General features: G+C 46.4%; 1 protein-coding gene across 14 annotated transcripts in view; it reads left to right on the forward strand.

The window, feature by feature from the left end:
* Nucleotides 1-17312, forward strand: part of GRIP2 (glutamate receptor interacting protein 2) — a 205773-nt gene that overhangs the window by 114612 nt on the left and 73849 nt on the right. The window contains exon 1 of one of the 14 annotated variants that reach the window (XM_015875368.3): nt 4975-5068. The exons of the other annotated variants lie outside the window; for them this stretch is intronic. Coding sequence (XP_015730854.2) covers nt 4990-5068 — 79 coding nt within the window. The 5' untranslated portion in view covers nt 4975-4989. Of the gene's footprint in view, nt 1-4974; nt 5069-17312 lie in introns of those variants that run through there. 14 annotated transcript variants of the gene reach the window in all.

The raw sequence follows: 17312 nt of genomic DNA on the forward strand, positions 1-17312 counted from the left end.
AATACTTCCCCACTCAAATCTGCTGCCAGTGCAACATGAACTGCTCAGAGAGATGGATCTGATAATGCAGGTCTCTCCTGCTGACTTCCTCTGCCTGGAAGGGAGAGCTCCAAGGCAGAACATTGGTTTATCCATTATCTGTTCAGCAATCCTGTGGAAAATAAACCAGCAGCCAGTTAGTTATCAGCTGCTGTAATATCCCCATATATTACCAACATCTATGCTTCCTAGGGATACTGGCAAGATTTTTCTTTGATAAACCCATCCCAGACTGGTGAAACAGGAAGAAATAATTCCTCTTTGTTCCTATGATACGTAGCTGAACATTCATAAAAATGAGACTGTTTCAGAAAGCAAGGAATTCAAATAGCGATACGGTGTCTGTGCTCCCCCTGTAACATAAGCATTGCTTCCCTGAACAGTTCATTTCTTATGCATTTTCTTTCTTTGAATCTATTGTGTTTTCTGATGAACTCACTTCGTGTCCTGAAAGCAGCTGCTGCTTACAGTTTTGTCTTCAAGCAATGATCATAATAATAGATATTAAAATGACTCAGGAAATTCAGGTACTAGAGAACCGGCACTTATATAATTCTTTCTGGGAAGAACAAAAAGCAAGGAAATATCAAAAGGAGATGAAACTGACTGATTCAAACAATAAAAATCCATTCTAGCATCCCTCAGAGGGTAAATTAAAATGATTGTAGTACTTCTGATATGTTTTTATTGGAAAACAGTCAAGAACTGAAGTTTTGTTGAGTAAGTTCAGGCCTTGTCCATGTGTCTGTCTGACAAAGGCCTTACCACCTGGCTCTGTGGGTTGTATTGGGTTCGGGCTTCAAGCAGTGCATGTGTGCTGGTGGTTAAAGCTGCCTTGATTTTGGGAACCCACTTTATTTCTCTCTACTTGAGCTTGGTGTAATGTGATATTTTCATTTTCCAGCAGTTTCACCACTTCTTTTCCCTTGCATGTAAGCATCACATACTGTTTGCTGAATATTTCACTTGTTCTTATTTAGACTGAAGGTTTCTGTTACCACTGGCCCTTAGGGGACCAATTTAGCTGCTCTGAACCAGTTTTGGTGTTCAATTCCTTCTTTTCAAAGAGCTGCATTTCCACATCAGTTCAACCCTTCGTGTGCTGGCATCTTCCACACTTCTGGCTCAATGAATGTTTAAAAATGCTATTTCTCCCTCCTGTCTATCCTCATCCATACATATGCCTCTGCTATCTAAATGATGGGGGGACATGAAAGTCGTGCTGAGAAGTGGAAGGGATTTTAATGTAAATGATGTACCGCAAGGGATGCAACCTCAATCTGGCTGAGTGAGGTTTTATGCGCAGAAATGCAAAGCATTCAGCGCGTGTATCGTTGAAGTGTTGCAGCAAAGCCTCTCGAAGGCAGCGAGTGCCTGAGTAAATTCTGAATTGCTGACCATGCCTCAGCACTGCTCCATCCGTCTGTCGTGGCTGTGCGCACATCATGCAGCATCCTGCTGAGTGTCGTGTCCTTGTCCCGAGAAAGTCTCGACCCACTCTCAACTGCATGCATGTCAGACTTTAGAGGACAGAGGTTCTGGAGCCATAGCAGAATCCCAGAGAGAATCCTTGCAGGTGGTGTGTGCAAATATCCTGCACGAGTGCCCTTTTTTTTTTTTTTAATACAATGGTACCTAACTGGTCTTATTCACTCTAGTAGGCGCAACTGTTGCTTTTAGATAGAAAAAGCCTGATGACAAATAGGTCAAGGGACTGTGATATAAACATTAGTGCTTAAGATCTCCCCCTCACCCAGAGGAACACAGCTCTGAGCTAATTCTAGCCTTGCCTGATAACAAAAGTGGTCTCAAACTGATGACCAAGTCTTTGAGGATTGGGATCCATGTATCTGAGCTATGTCCTCTCAGCTCTAGGAGGTGTGTTATTAAAATGAGGCTGTCAGCACCCAAAAGAGAGCTGGGGGCGGGCTGTGCATCTTCCATGCGGTTTGATCCTGCCTGACTTGTTAACACTCTCTTGCTTTTGTGATTAATTATTTAATCCTTTCCCTCAGTACTAGGGTAGAATAGTGCATCCCCTGTTTCTGCTGAGATTCACAGTTTTCCCTGCAAGCCGCCTCGAAGCAAAGCATGAGGAGACCAGGGCTGCAATGCTGGAAGGGTCCGTCCAGTGCGGCAGAGTCCCGTGGGGACGTAGGGACAGTTAGCCCTGAGCAATCAGTGAAGCCAACACAACTGCTAGCTCTGAGGTGGATTGAGTGATGGAGAGGCATTGAATGGGGGTGGCTTTGGCTCCAGATGCTGTCAGACATGATAATTACAAATTGGAGGTGAACGTGTCAGTGAAGAGGCTTGATTTCAAGAGTCAGGCTTGGCAACCCTCTTCCCTTTCTCTTTTGGATGCCTTTGAACAGCTTTCAGTTTAAGTTTTTGTAATCACCCGGGCGTAGCTCCTTCAGCTGCTTTGTTGTGGATGTGTTGCACAGACCCAAAGATCCACAGAGCCTATTCTCTGTGCGCAGTGCTCATGTAACAGGGCTGCTGCCCACGGTAATGTGCCCACCTGAAGTGCTGGTGTGTGCGTGAGTTTAGGGGGAATTTGTGCTCGGTGAGTACCAGAGCTCTGTTTCCAAACAGGTGAGCTCAGAGCTCAGCAACAGCCAAATCATTGCCTGTCCTCTGGGGTTGCAGAGCCTCTCATTGCAAGCAGCTGGGGGCTGCCAGGTCCTTCCTCCATCCCCGAGCATCCTTGGCTGCTTCCTGCATGAAGCCTCCGCTGCTGGATAAGGCAAAGCCTGAGGTCTGAATAATTAGCAAGGAATTAGCTGTGCTTTCATTATAAGACAGTCTCCTTGGTTCCTCTGGTGTTTGCATATTCTTCCTTTCATCTACTGCCTGTCATAGGTGCCTCATGTGGCTGTGGAAGGTCTGGGAGGCTCTGCTGAGGGGAGCAACAACCCAGAGCAGGGGGGATGAGGGCTTGTGCCTTGTCCCTGTGGCTTGTGGCTCTGGCTTCAGCCTTCACCCCACTACAATTGCTGCTGGCCAACTCGCTGCTCCATGAAGTAGCCAAGCACCAGCTCTGCATCAAACATGTTAGGAAAGCTGATTGCTTGATGCCTAGGAGTCTTAGACTGGATTTCTCTGCATTTCATCAGGGTCTATTAATTAAACAGAAACTCACAGTGATAAGGAAAGGGGCCCAGGAGAGCCATTATTTGTCGGGAAGACATCGTGACTAATGGTTTTGCTACGTGTTAATTGAAAGCACTGGAATTTTTAGCAGTAACACCTGAAGGCAGCAGTACTGAGTGCAGCTGTGAGGGGCTGCATCACTCACAACCTTGCTGTTCAGGAAGCTCAGCAGTAACCAAACATGTTAATGAAATGGCCAAGTGATAGTCTCTGTTTCTAAAGCTTGGGTCCCTGCCTGCACACTCATTTATTTACCCCCAGTGCTATCCATATTGTAATTTCCCTGCAAGCTGTGGTTTTCCAACAGGTAGTGCCTGATGTGGAGGGGACTGTCACCATTGTTGTCAGGGTACCTCCTTTCCTGGGGATCCAGCTGGTGGGAATGATGTCTTGCTTCTGATTGGAGATTCATAACATGTGCCTCCACCTCCAGTGTCCATTAATAGCTCATAAATAACCTGCAAGGACAGAAATGCTGAGGATAACGCATCAGCTGGAAGGGATCCAGGGCAGGGGCTGGGCTCACTGTCTGGGCAAGCAATCACAGTCAGAGTGAAATTCAAACACCCAAAGAGCCCCTTCCATATGAAGGGTTGGGTCTTGATGTGTAAGCTTTGCCTTATACTGTCACCTAATGCTGTTAATGCCCATGGAACTGTATATGTTGCAGGGAAATTACTATATATAACAGTCTGTGGGAAACCGGAGATAAGAATATGTTTGCCCTCTCATTTTTCAAGTAATTAGCAGGAAAGGACAATGTTGCAACAGAAGAGCACTGAGCTAGTGGTTAAAATGCACATATTATACAGCATCCTGGTATAGTCCTCCTTATAAAATTGTTAAATCTCTCAAATTATTATCTAAATAAATATTTTATTGTGTTTTAATTTGCTTTATTATATTGCACCGCGACCTGAGCATCTTGAATTCATAAATAAAAGAATTGTTACGTGGAGTCATTACAATATGAAAATTAATGCTCAAGTGCTTGGAGTCTTATAAAAATTTCAGCAGGTTTTCTAAGGCGAGTGATTTAAGTTCATAAACATACACGTTTTGCTGCTCTTAGACACTGTGGGTCAATAGAGTACAAGAGGTGATGCTAGCAAAACCTGTGCTCTTCGATTGAGAGAGCAGAGCGTTTGGAGGGCAGAGCACCAAACTGTTACACTGCAGCACTCTAATGGCACCTCCGGACACCGCAATAGCGATAAAGCATGACAGCATTGTCTAATAACTCAATTAATAACCGGTTCTGGTAGTGGGAAGAGAGCGTGCTTTAGTTAGCATTCAGCACAACCTTCTCCATTTCAGGGTTTCTAGAAGACCCTCTTAGCAGTGGGGACTGGTGAGGTCTTCTTGCCTTTATGTAAATGTTCCAATGGCCTCTGGGGCAGCGGATGCCCAAAATTGGGTTGGATAGTACCCAACCTCTGGCACCCAGCCTTTGCAAAGCTCCTCAGTACCCAGGGGGTGTCCCAGAAGAAGATAATTAGGCTTGTGCTAGAGCAGCTTCCTCTGATCCCTAAGAAAGAGTTAATTACAGCCTTCTCCCTTTTGCTCAAAGGTGGCTGGGTATTATCATCAGAGCTGTAATTATTCATGCTAATTACTTATTTGGAGAGGGAGAGAGAATGAGAGAGTGAAGCCCCAGACTCCACATCAGCGATTAGCAGAGCAGACCAGGTGCACTCCGTTAGGGTTGGATCAAGGTGGGGCTTGAAGGGTTGGTAAGAGGTTGGGGATGCAGGAGCAGCTGTGAGTGGACACAGAGCAGACCTGGCCCTTCTGATGCTGCCACCTCCGCTGGGACTGAGGAAAAAGAGCATGCACTTCTTGCAGACCTTCCTCCGGTGGAGGGCACTCCGAGGTAATCCTGGCTGGAGCCTTCATTGATTTGGTGGCTTAATTAACCTTTTGCTCACTCCTTTTTCCTTTGGTTTTAAATCTCCCAAGGAGGGAGCAGGGTGGGTCGTGAGCTGCTTGGCAGAGGGCTGCATCTGGGCTGCTTGGCACTGATTATTTCATTAATGGAACAGAAACCTGGGTGACCCTTGGCTGACTTGGTGCCGGCATGCTGCCCAAACAAGCTGGGGAGGGGAAAAGAGGAGATATGTTTCATCTCTTCTTCTTTTGTGCTTTTAATAGAAAGGCTGGTTTCCTTTGGAGGTGTATTCCTATAAATGAGTCTGGGTTTGCATGTTAAAGCCAAACGGATTTAAGCTCCCTTTGTTGGTGGCAGGGGGCACCTACTTGCTTGATGGCCCCAGTGAAATGCTTGGAAGGCAGCAGCATGATGAAGCTGAGTGTGCTGGAGAAGCTGAGACTGGGGTTGGAAAATGCTTCCTTTGTGGGGACAGTGGGAAGTTGTATCCTGAAGTTTACCTGCCAGAGGTCTGGAGATGGCACTGTGCCCTGAGTGTGGCAGCATGCGATGGCTTTGCCCAAAGTGAGTGAATTGTTGTGAGGTGGGAGACTGCTGCAAGGGTTTGAATCATCCCCCTATCAAAGTGGTTTTGTTGTGCTTTTATTTTTCACTGGAACAGTAGGAACTGTATGTCCTGCCCAGCCCAGGTCGCTAACTGCTCCTGGTTGCTCATCTATGCACAAGTCAGTGCTGAGCTCTCAGCTGTGCTGCAGGTTGCTTTTTGGTGGCTCTTTAATCCCTTGGTTCTTGCAGTTCTTAAGGCTAAGAGAGAACAGCCTTAAGACTGGTGTTTAAAGGTGACTTGAAACATGAAGGTTTTAACAAAATAACCACGGAGAGCTGCCCCTTGCTTTGCCTGTTCCTCTATTTTGACTAAGGTGTCTGCCATTGTCCTTATGCCCAGCATCCATGTGCTGTGCTGAAAGCCAAACTGGACTGCTCCCTTCTGGAGATCTTCATTTCCCCTTGTGTTTTAACTTCCTAACTCAGACTTGCCATAATTATGTTCTGAGTAATCTTTTCACCTGGGCGTTTTACTAAGTGTTTAAATTATACAGGTTTTCCATTCCCATACCCTCTTCCTGCCAGGGACAGCTGACTCAAGTACAGTGAGCTGGGGACCAAGGACTGCAGTCATCCCTTCCTCCAGAGCAGAAGATGGGGATGGGGAGATGTTCCCTTGCCAGTACTGGGGCAGTTTGGATTTGCAAAGAGGTCGGAGGTGGGGATCACTGTTCTAGCAGATCGATAGGGTGTTGCTGAACCTGAGTTTAAGATTTATTTGTAGTCTTTTAAGTCTTTTGCCTGCTGCTTATTGGGAACAGGAGACACCTCCAGAAAGGCAAGGAATCTGAATTCACTGCAGTGGTACAATAGAAATAGCCTTTATTATAAGCCCACACAATCCTTCCAAATCTACACCCTTTAAAGACAGCGAGTTTTTTTTACTTCTTTTGAAATACACAGGCATTAAGAACCTATTTGCTTCCTAAGGAAACTGGCCAAAATAGATTTTTCTGCATATGCGTCTTGTTCTCTTTTTTTGCCCTTTTTCCTCTGTATCTTCTGCAAATTACCCTCACCCTTTGAGATTCTGCCTCCAAGCTGTGTGTAAGAGTATGTTATCTAACTAATAGCTACATATTGCTTTCCTATGAACCTTAGACCTCCTGAACAGTTCATACATAAAGCTGTTGCAGAGTGCTATGGCATGCACGCCATTATAGCAAGCTTGTTTTCTATCTGCCGGTGGTTTTCTCCTCAAGTCAGGGTTGCAGAGTTACAAATGAATATTGACCTTGCACCTGTGTCACTCAGTAGCTCAACTCCAGGTGCAAATTGCCTGTGGAGGACTGGAGCGTTTGGGCTGTGGGCCTGATCTTTACTTAATGGAGTTTGAAGGCTGGGTGCTGGTGCCACTGTCTGGGAGAACAATGCTCTGGAGGCCAACAGGGCCCCTGGGGGACCACAGGCTTCCTACTGGGTGCAAGATGTGAGGGGAACACATACCTCTGTGGAGGAATGGTGTATGGCAAATGGTGCATTGTTCTGATCGAGGTGCTGCAGTTGTGGGACCCAACAGGAGCAGAATTTACTTTGAAAATCTCCATGGGCTATGTCCTTTTCCAGCCATAAAGGGATTCCTTGATGGATTTTCACCTCTCTGCATTGAGATCAGAGTTACCCATGTAGGTAGGGAGGAACACTAAGATTGGACTTTCCAGTCAAGCTGTTGCTGTAGGGAGCAATCAAAAGAACCTTCAGATACTGCACCCAAAATGTCCCTGTTGGCATGGGCTGCTGCTGGCTTGACTTGGGCTATGGCCAAAGCTATTGCGCTGTGATGGTCTTTGTAGCCTTCCCCAATGAAAGGAAGGTGACAAGGCTGCTGGAGCAACTTGTCCACTTGCTGTTTGATGCTGGGATCTGCTGCAGTGTGTGTTCAACTTCTGGAGGATGACCAACAATGCATCCCATGGATGTTAAGATTTAGAGGAAAGGCTTTGTATGAAGCTGGCTCTAGGAGGAGAGGGGCTGAGGAAGCTGACTCAGTCTGCTTCAGCCACTGCAGTACTTGGGGCAGTGCTGCAGTTTTCCTCCATTGTTTTTTTCCCCCTGACAAAATCTGTTAATTAGAAGGCTATATCAATCACCAGTCATTGTGTTTGATGCACCTGAGACTTGATGCTAATTTGTGGACCTGCTCTGCATGGCATCTGTGTCTGCTTGCCTGTCTTTAGGGAATAGGGCAGTTAGTAAGCAATAAAAGTTCTTGCTCCATCTCTTCCTGGCATGTCTGTGTGTGGGGGAGGCAAAATGGTCAAGAGAGAGTTTACAAAACTGCACAGTTTTAGTGCATATCCCCCCAAAAGCCTGTAAATTAGCTACAAAAATAGCAGAGCTGAGAAAAGGTGTTTTGCTTGGAGCACTGACTTTTTTCCTGAGATAGGACTTTTTCCTTCTTTTGTTCTCATGACATTGATGAGGGCATCCCCTGCTGTCCGTGTCCCCAGCAGAACTTCAGAACCCTTTCTCATGTCTCTCTGTGTTATTTTGTCTAAATGGTGATGTGCAGTGGTGATGTGATGTGACTGAGATGGCACGTGCCAAGCTTCTGCTGAGAGCAATGGATATGTATGCATGTGTATGTATTACTGATGCTGAGATATGTAACTCTTTTTTCCCACGTTTTTGTCTCTGTACAGCACTTATGATCAGGATTTCACAGGCCACCCCAAGCTCACAGACAGACTATATGTTCCTTTCCATGCTCAGCTGTAGTTACAAGGTCCTTCATGCATTAATGGTCATCTTTCATTTTTCCAACATATACCTAAATATTCTCAACAGTATTACCTTGACAGTAAATGAGCTGTGCTGTCCTGGTGTTGTGCTGTTTTGTTCTTAACCCCCACAGCATCATGCACTCATCCATACGTGCAAACCCACTGCAGTGTTTTCTGCTGAGGTTCCCACCAGCTGCAAAGCTTTTGTACGTTAACCTTTCCTTTATTGAGCCTTTGTAAGCCTTAAGTTACTGTGTGAATTTTGCATGAGGGGAGCAGCAAGGACAAATGTCAAACCAGGATCTCTGTTCCTGTTGAAAGGCTGAAAGAGAAGATAAAAGGGGTATCTTGTGCTTGTGTTAGAGTCATTGGGAATATGAATGAACTGCTATGATGACTGGGTCAAGCCATCCTGGCTTACATATCTGAAGTACTTGGTGCAGTGAGATTGAAGTCATCTCAAAGCCAGGTTCTGCCTGGTGCATAGGTTTCTTGTAGTTATTATTTTTAATCGTCCAGCTGCTATTTGCTCTGATAAATCGGTCTATATGGACAACAGTAACAAACAGTCCGTGCATTGCAGCAGCTTTCTCTTTCTTGCAGGGTGATTCTGTGATCCTGTGTGCGTGTGAGGGAATAGAAACATTAAACTGCATCCCTCTGTGTCCCTGCTTTCCTCCCCCAGCCCTGCGTTAGCCATTTTACGGGAGCTGTAGGCTCTCCCAATTGCAAGCACATGCTGCTCTCTCGTGGAGCTGCGTGCATTGCAGGCTGAGCCCAGCTAGCAGCAGGCTGCTTGCCTGGCAGCCTTAGGTGGGTTTCTGTGCATGAAGAGCCTGGTTTAGCAGCCTCTGAAAACAAGTGATGTTCCTTTTGGGAATAGGAAATGGGATTTGCAGGTGATGAAATAAAGGCTTTTCCTGTGCAAAACTATGTCCCCTGCATGGGGTATAGCACAGAGGAATTGTTTGTGGAGCTGGCTTGGCTTTGGAGGATGGATGAGTGAGAATGAAGGATGGAGTTGGGAAAGGCTAACCATTCTGTTTCAGACCTCAGTTGGCATGGAGAGGCTGGTGTGCCATCAGACAGTCCACCTAATTGGGATGTTAGAAACCTGCCTGCATGCCGAGCATACTCGCTGCATATCCTGTGCCTGCTGTGCCACAGCATGAGGCAAAGTCATGGCACTGGTCCCTGCTGAGTACAGGGCAAGAGGTGGAGCAAACTTGAGGTCTTGGCTGCTCCCAGAGGGATGCAGGAATTGCTCTATTGAGGAACCTGCTGAATCCCAGCGTTGTCTTTGTGACTCTTGGAAGCTTTGCTAAATAAATAGTGCTAAAAGCAGGGACCTGTTTGGAGAGCAGCTCTGTTGCCTCTGAAGGACTGGGAGGAGGGAAGGTGTGAAGCTGGGCTGCAATCACAAGAGGGCAGAGCTGGCTTGTGGTCCTGAACTCCTCCAGCGTATGGACCATGGAGGGACATCAGGAGCCAGCCTGCTGCCCTGTGCCAGTGGCAGTCAGGACTGTGATGGGTACAGGGCTGTGAGCATGAATGTGCCTCTGTCTTTCTGACCCTGCATCAGTGTTACCTGGGAGGAATATATGAGTAAGATGAGATCCTTGCTTGTGACCCTTCTCTGACTGCTGCACCTGAACTACGCTTGTGGGAATCTTACTGCAGCATTAATAAAGGCTTCATATTAATATTGATGTTAGAATTGAAAGCATCAATTGATTGTTAATTAGTGGCTGAATGGTGGCTCGAGCAGTGCTGGTAATAATGCATGGCAATAGGGCTTTCCAGGCAACGTCTGATCTAAAACACACAAATGGCAGGAAGGATCACAGTGGGATCTGCCTCCTGATCACCTGTTGATAGTTGCTCTTGGCACTTCCAGGTAATGCGGAAATACAGGGTTTGAGGCTTTAAAACAGATTTTAGATTTGGGTGATGGAAGGAGATGATCTTGTGTCATCTCTTTCATTTCCAGGGAAAGCAGTTACCTGGACTAGTTCTGCTGCTGCAGGGAACCTGTCTGGAGGCTGACCTGTAATGTAGGGCCAGTGATTTTGGAAGTCCTCCTTCCAGAGTGATGGGCTTCTTGCTTGGGCTGCCTGCTCTCTTGGTGCAGGTATGCAAGTCTGTCCCATACAGCTTTATCCCAGGTTCCCCAGCACTTCCCAGGAGGGATCAGTGAAGGTAAGGGCTGCTGTACACCCTGTCTGCCAGCATCAACCTCAAGACTTCATACAAGGGAATCCACAGACTCTCCCCTGGATAAACGAGGCAGTGTTGCTTGCTTCAGCTTGGTCTGCTTATGGCATCCTGTCACAGGAGGGGTACCTGGTCAGCAGCCCTGGGGCCGTGCAGTGATGCCATGCAGGGTGGTCCCTGCCTCCCAGGTGAAGGGTCCGGTCAGATCAAAGCTTCAGCAGACTAAAGATACACAGCAGAAACGTCTTGTCCCTGGGAACGTAAGACTGAGTCATGCTGCGTGTGTTCCTCTCTAGCCTGGGAGCTTATCTCAGAGGGAACTTTTCTTTTTCTTTGAACTTGGAGGATCTTTGAAGCTATGTAGCAGGGAGACACCCAACAGGGGTATACTGTTGTATTCCTGGTTATTTGAATGTACTACTCTATGTTCTGTGGGAGTTCTCCTGGGTTGGGACAAAAGGGCGGCATTCCAATTTTATTTCCTGTAGAAATAAATTAATGAAACAGAGCTGTAAAACTGCAGACAGACCCATGACACCATCCAGAACACACTGGCATCTCCCATGGCTCTTCCCTGCTGTGAGTGAAGAATAGCCCTCCTACACAGCTTCATTAGGGTTTGCAGTTGGATCTGCTGATCTGTCAGGCTGCTCTGGTGTGTGTCCGTACTAGTCAGGCACAGTGCTCGTGTCTGCGTCCTGGATCCACCTCTAATGAGGTGATAGCAGATGGCATGTAGCATTAACCTTTTTGGCTGCTCTTTTTACTTACTTTCTTGTCAGACACGGCTCGTGTGCTAGTAAGTGATGGCTGAAGTCCATTCCATGAGCTCTGCTCTCCAGCAGATTCCTCTCTTCTTTATCTTGTTCCCTTCTGTTGTATGCAAGGAAGGTAAAACAAAGGGGCTGGGGGAGGGAATCCAGGCCAGAAGCAGCCAATAGAGTAAAAGAAAACTGTGAGAGCATCCTAGATTGTGTGTCTTTGAACTCAGCCATTTTCAATATCATTCTTGTAATCCTTTTGTATTTCCCCCATACCTCTATCTTATCAGTCTCAGGAGTTGCTTTGAAATGGATTTTTCCTCAATTTACTCTCACTCCCTCATTTGTTTAATGCAAATGCTGCTTTAATCCTCTTCTGGCCCTACCTGAGCCCAACATTTTCACAGGAAAATAAAAACTTACTCCATGGGTTAGTTGCTTGCTCCCTGGTTTGCTGGCTGGGCGCCTAATCTTTGGGTTTTGTAATCTGCAGGGAGGTGGTGTCTGGTAGCACACAGAAATGATGCATAAGGTAGGTCATGCTAGTGCAGGCATGCAAGCATGCCTCAATAGCTCCTGGAGCAAAGCCAGCTCCCATTGGTGCCAGCCAGGCCAAGGGTGACGGTGTGTACTCATCTAAACAAGTAGATGTTCTGTTCTGTTGCCAGTGTGTAGCAGAGATGCTTACGGCGATGCAGAAGGGACTGATGGTAGGGCCCCTGTCTGTGGGTTCCAAGCTAGAGCAGCACAAGAGGGATCCTACACTTGGATACTGCAATAGCTCTTAAAGATTCTATACAGAAACAACAAAAAATTACAATAATATCCTTTGTTGATCTCCAAAGAGAGGTTTCCCAAGGTACTGTGTGTGAGGTGACTGGGAGTGCGTTTTCTTAGGTGTCTTCCCTGGAGAAGTAGACCTTTTTCTTTGGAGGGATTGTTGGAGTTAACAAGGGAGCTGGGGGTAAACATTGCCCTTGCCTTAATGAGAATATACAGGAGCATATGTATGCTAGACTTGGCTTGTCTTAACAAGACTGAAGAGCTTGGTCTAAGACACAGAGCAGCACTTCTGAAATTGCTTTAACCTGATCCTGTCCCTAGGCAACATTTGTTTCGGTGAAGACTCATCTCATACTTGTATGCTCATTATAGCTGAATTCTGTTTTAGCATACTCATGGTAGAGCATCCCATAAAATACAACCACTTATGCTTCAGCCATCTTATCCCCACTCAGTGTAAACTGAGGATTGTTTTTGCCTCTGGGAAGAAAATGCCACATAGCATAACTCATTTACACCTAACTGTGTTCCTGATAGACCAAAACCACTTAAAAACATCTGTAGCAAGAAGCTGAATGGGACCTGGTGCTGTCTTCTTGCCCTAAAAGCTGATTTGGGAAGTGTCCTATTGTACCTTAATACAGCATCCTTTTTGCAAACGCATTTGAACAGCAGTCTTGGGAACAACCTCAAACGTAATACACGATCAAATTGTGCTCATGATGTGTCAGATTAGCTGCAGATGCACTGCCAAAGCAGCCTTGTTTAATAGATTTCTATCTTCTGTACCAGTGGATTGAAACGGATGACAAAGATCTGGAGTTCTGGGCCACAGCATGTGGGAGGAAAGCAGCCTCTGAATCACTGCTGGTTAATAAATGACAACAGAACTGAAATGCCTAGAAAGCCCCAACCATGCTTTCCTGTAGATTGCTAATTGTTGATCATCTGCAAAGCCCTGACTTAACTTCCCTGTTTCTCTAATGGAAAAGAGGATTAAAATGGCCTTTTCTCTGATATCTCAGCTGAGCTGTAATAGTGTGAATGATTCAGAAGGCATTGATTTGTGAGGTGGGTGGGATGCCCTAGGCTCCCCCAGTGGCTCATGTCCCCTACTTCCCCCTGTGCTGTCCTGCAGGGGCCCTGTACCCTGGCAGCACACTGGTGGTCCTGGCAGTGCTTCTCAGCTGCCTCCTCTTCCATAGTTGTAAGAACCATGGTGCAAATGGTTGCTGTCCCCTCTTAGTCTGAGAGGAGTCCCAGGGCATGATGCTGGAGGGAAGGAGGAGTGCTGGGGTACAGAACTGCTGCTGCCTGTGCCAAGAGCCCCTTTTAATTCCCAAAAGGATGAGGGTACTCTTCCAGTGTTTAAAGCTTGAGGCTTAACCAGCTGTGTGTGTCTTGGGTTGGGGTGCTGTGTAATCTAAGATGTGCATGCTGAGTTGGTATGAATGATGAGCTTACAGCTCGCTTTGAACTCAGTCAGAGGAAGGACCAACTTTGGTCTCTCTGCTGACAACCCCGGGAGATCAGGGCTTTCATATTTGTGTTTTAAAGTGACTTTTGCACCTAAAACTGCTGCTGACTAATTCTACAAAAGAACACACTGGAGCTGTAGCCTGGGGAGATGTTGGAGGTATTAGTAGGTCACTGACTAAAGCTGTGTAAAGCTTGCCAGGGCTGGGTTTGAGGTCAGAGCCTTGCTCCCAGATGTGCAGACACAGGCACACACCCGCCTCTGGCTCCTTTGGGCTCATTGTACTATCAGCTCCCTTCTGGCTGTCCCCTTCTGCCTGAGTCTCTGGAAGGAAACACAACGCTTTCCTAAATTTAACTGCATAAGTACTGTGGGCATTGTCTCTTCTCCCCCCTGCCCTCTTTAGAAAGCCATCTTAAAAACTGCACAGCAATTTAAATGGCAGCTTGATGGGAATCCATAGCAAATGACTCTGCAATTAGTAAATCTCTCCTATTGTGACAGCTCTATTATTAAACTGCCACACATGCCAGGCTATTAATCCACTGTCTCCTCAATCCTTTGCCCATCCTTTTCACCACTTCTTTTCTAGTTTAAAGTTTCTGTTGCCTTCCAGTGGGTGTTTCTGGGGAGGGAGTGGGAAGGTTTGGTGGCACTGTCTGTGCCAGGGGAGATTCAGGTTGGATGTTAGGGGAAACTTCTTCTCTGTAAGAGTGATAGTGCATTGGAACAGGCTGCCCTGGGAGTGGTGGAATCACATGGAACATGGAGAGGTGGTACTCAGAGACACAGGTTAGTGGGCAGTATTGGTGGTAGGTGGGTGGTTGGACTTGATGATCTTAGGTCTTTTCCAACCTTAGTGATGCTATGATTCTATGATCTCTTAGGAGTTGCCATCCACAACTTGTTTGAAACTTTTGCTGCTTCGTTACCAAAGAATGTGAAACTCCTCATTGGCAAAAGCCAAAGTTTAGTCCTTAGGAAATCACCTTTGTCTTCAGGAGGGTGAAGGAGTGCTCTGGGAAGCTGTGGCAGTGAACGGATGGTAATATCATCTTAGTGGAGGGAAGGGTTCCCTCCCTGGGGAGTCACAGCTTTCCCAAGAGCAGGTGGTTTATAATCTGAGGCTTATAAATTGTTGTGTGGATAAAGTGAAAGGCAACCAAAGTCATCCATAAAGGAGTAGCACCTTATTTTTACAGACTCCTTCCCTCAGCTTTGGTTGCTTAAATATGGCCAAGATGGTGCAAATCAGCTCTGCCATGTGAATACCTAAATGGTATCTGCACTTTGTTACTATGGAAGCTTCCCCAAAGCTTGGGTATGTGCACAGCCTTGGTGCTGTGCTGGGAATGTTGGATGCCTCCATGCTGGGGCATCTGGTTGAAGAGATCTGCTGCAGGGTTGGCAGGTCCAGGGAAGGACTTCTGTCTTCTGTGGCTGCTGAGGCGTTAAAGAACATGGGGGTCTTTGTTCATGTAGTGCCCACTTTGGTCCCTTAGAATGAGGGATGGGCTTCTGCTAAGCTTGCTGCCCTCTGTTAGCTGTGGGTATTTAGGAGGCTTTTAAATACAGTATTATACTCCTAATTGTGCGGAAATCCCTCAATCTGGCTGGATTTATTTGGAATTATGCTCTTTTGCTCAACTGCCAAATGCAGTCAAATGCCATCTACAGGGAGTGAGGGCTACTGGTGAACTCGGATTGCCTCAAGCAGAGTGAATCTTGGTTTCTTTGTGGCAGTGCTTGCAGTGGGGGGCAGGGTGGAGGCTGTCTCTGGAGGAGCTGAAGATGGGAGAGGAGAGAGCTCCTCAGGGAGGTGGATGATGTAGCAGCATAAGACTGACTGGTGAAGGCACTTGTGCCTTCCTATTCCTCCAGCTCACCACTCTTCTGCCCAAAGGATTTCACATGCAGAATGAGTTGTTCCAGGGGTAACTCGGACTAACTATGCTTTGTATACTTAGTAGACTGTTTAACACAGCTGCAGTTCAAATCACAAATATCCTTTGCAATGGCACAACTGCTGCCTGAAAAAAGACCCCACGGGCTTGAGACAAATGCTGCTTCTAAAGGAATCTGGCTCTTAATTACTCTTGAAAATCATAGGAAATGCAGGTAATGATTACCAGAGATCCCTGGGTTGCCATCTGCCTTGCGCACGATGCTCTCCAGGAGCATGGAGTTACTGCTGGCAGCACCTGGAATCCTGCAAGGAAGCACTGATGCCCCTTTGCCATCCTTAGGACCGTGAGTTGGCTCAGAGCACCTGTAAGCTTCATTGCTCTGATCCCTTTGATCAAAGCCCGTTTACCTCTTGTCTCCCCCCACCTCTCAACATACACGCATCAATTCACGGCTGCATGGAGAGCAAGCCCATAATTTTCACTCAGATCTCCGTGTCCTATTAAGTCTTGATCTGCTTCTTAGCAACAAATTAATAGCTGAGAGGAAGGGCTTCACAGTACAATATATTTTAGAGAATGAGTATTCTTAAATTACCATTCTGTGAGTAACTGGGGAGAGTATTTCTGCTAGAAGAAACTTTTTCTAGGGAACTCTTTTCAACCTGTACTGCCAGCTCCTGTTGTGCAGTAAGTCTGGTTATTACTGATGTCAGAGATGTCAGCTAGCATGAAGGTGGGAGACAGCAAAAGCAGGGCTTCAGAGCTCTTCTGAAAACACTCTCAATTTCTCTTTGTGCCTTTAAAAATATATATATATTATAGTTCTTTAGGGGAAAAACAAAAAAGAGGCAGTCAAACCTTCTCTTTCTTTTTGCCAAGTTTGCAGCTTCTAAACGTGGTTTCTTGGCAGTAATTCTTACAGTGTTGATTCTGGCCTGGATTCTCTGTGTTTGCTTTTGTGTAGTAGTGCAGCTTGCAGCCGGGAGGCTCTTGGGGTTGTTCCATTTGCCTTACACAGAAATATGCCAATGGAGTAGGAAGCTCAGCACTGAGGCATGAACTACAGCATGCTGCTCCTTGGAACAACAGGAACAATGGATAGCACAGGGAAGTGAGATACTGAGGGAACAGCTCTGCCCGAAACATTGTTCTAAACTTTAGGGTGATAGTGAATAAATAGCTAACTTTGGTGCTTGTTGCCACATGTCGTTGAGGCAGCAGAGTACACACTTGCTTCTTGGTGTCATCCACAGGTGCACATGAAGAAGCTTCTTGAACACACACTGGGTTAATGGAGTTGTGAGAACACCCCCTCCTAACCCATGCAATTAGCATTAGTATCCATCTAGATTTTGATACCATCGTGTGCCCATTGTATGGATGTTCGTCAACTGCATGCTTGGTTTCTTCCCTCAGATGAGGGCATGCCCTGTGTGATAGAGATCCCTGCTGAATGCAGGGTGATGACTGGCAACAGTTCATCTCCATTTGAATGCTAAATACTCAACTTTTCCTTCTGGTGAAAAACTTGATTTAAGGCAGCAACTTAGTGACTGTTCAAGACGGGTTTGAAGAGGCAAATATTGGGCTGAAATGTGTATACATTCAATTTCTAGAGCCTAGTTGAGGGTTTTCTCTGTCTGGTGCCTATTCCATACACTTGTGTCTTCCACTGCTGTGGGTTTGACTGAGATGCTCTTGTATGGGTGGTGCTTGTCGTGCTGTTTTGCTGGGTTTTGGTATGTTCTCTGTGACAGT

Source organism: Coturnix japonica, chromosome 15 (assembly GCF_054131305.1).
Source record: "Coturnix japonica strain WE chromosome 15, WE-NBRP24, whole genome shotgun sequence".
Classification (NCBI taxonomy): Eukaryota; Metazoa; Chordata; class Aves; order Galliformes; family Phasianidae; genus Coturnix; species Coturnix japonica.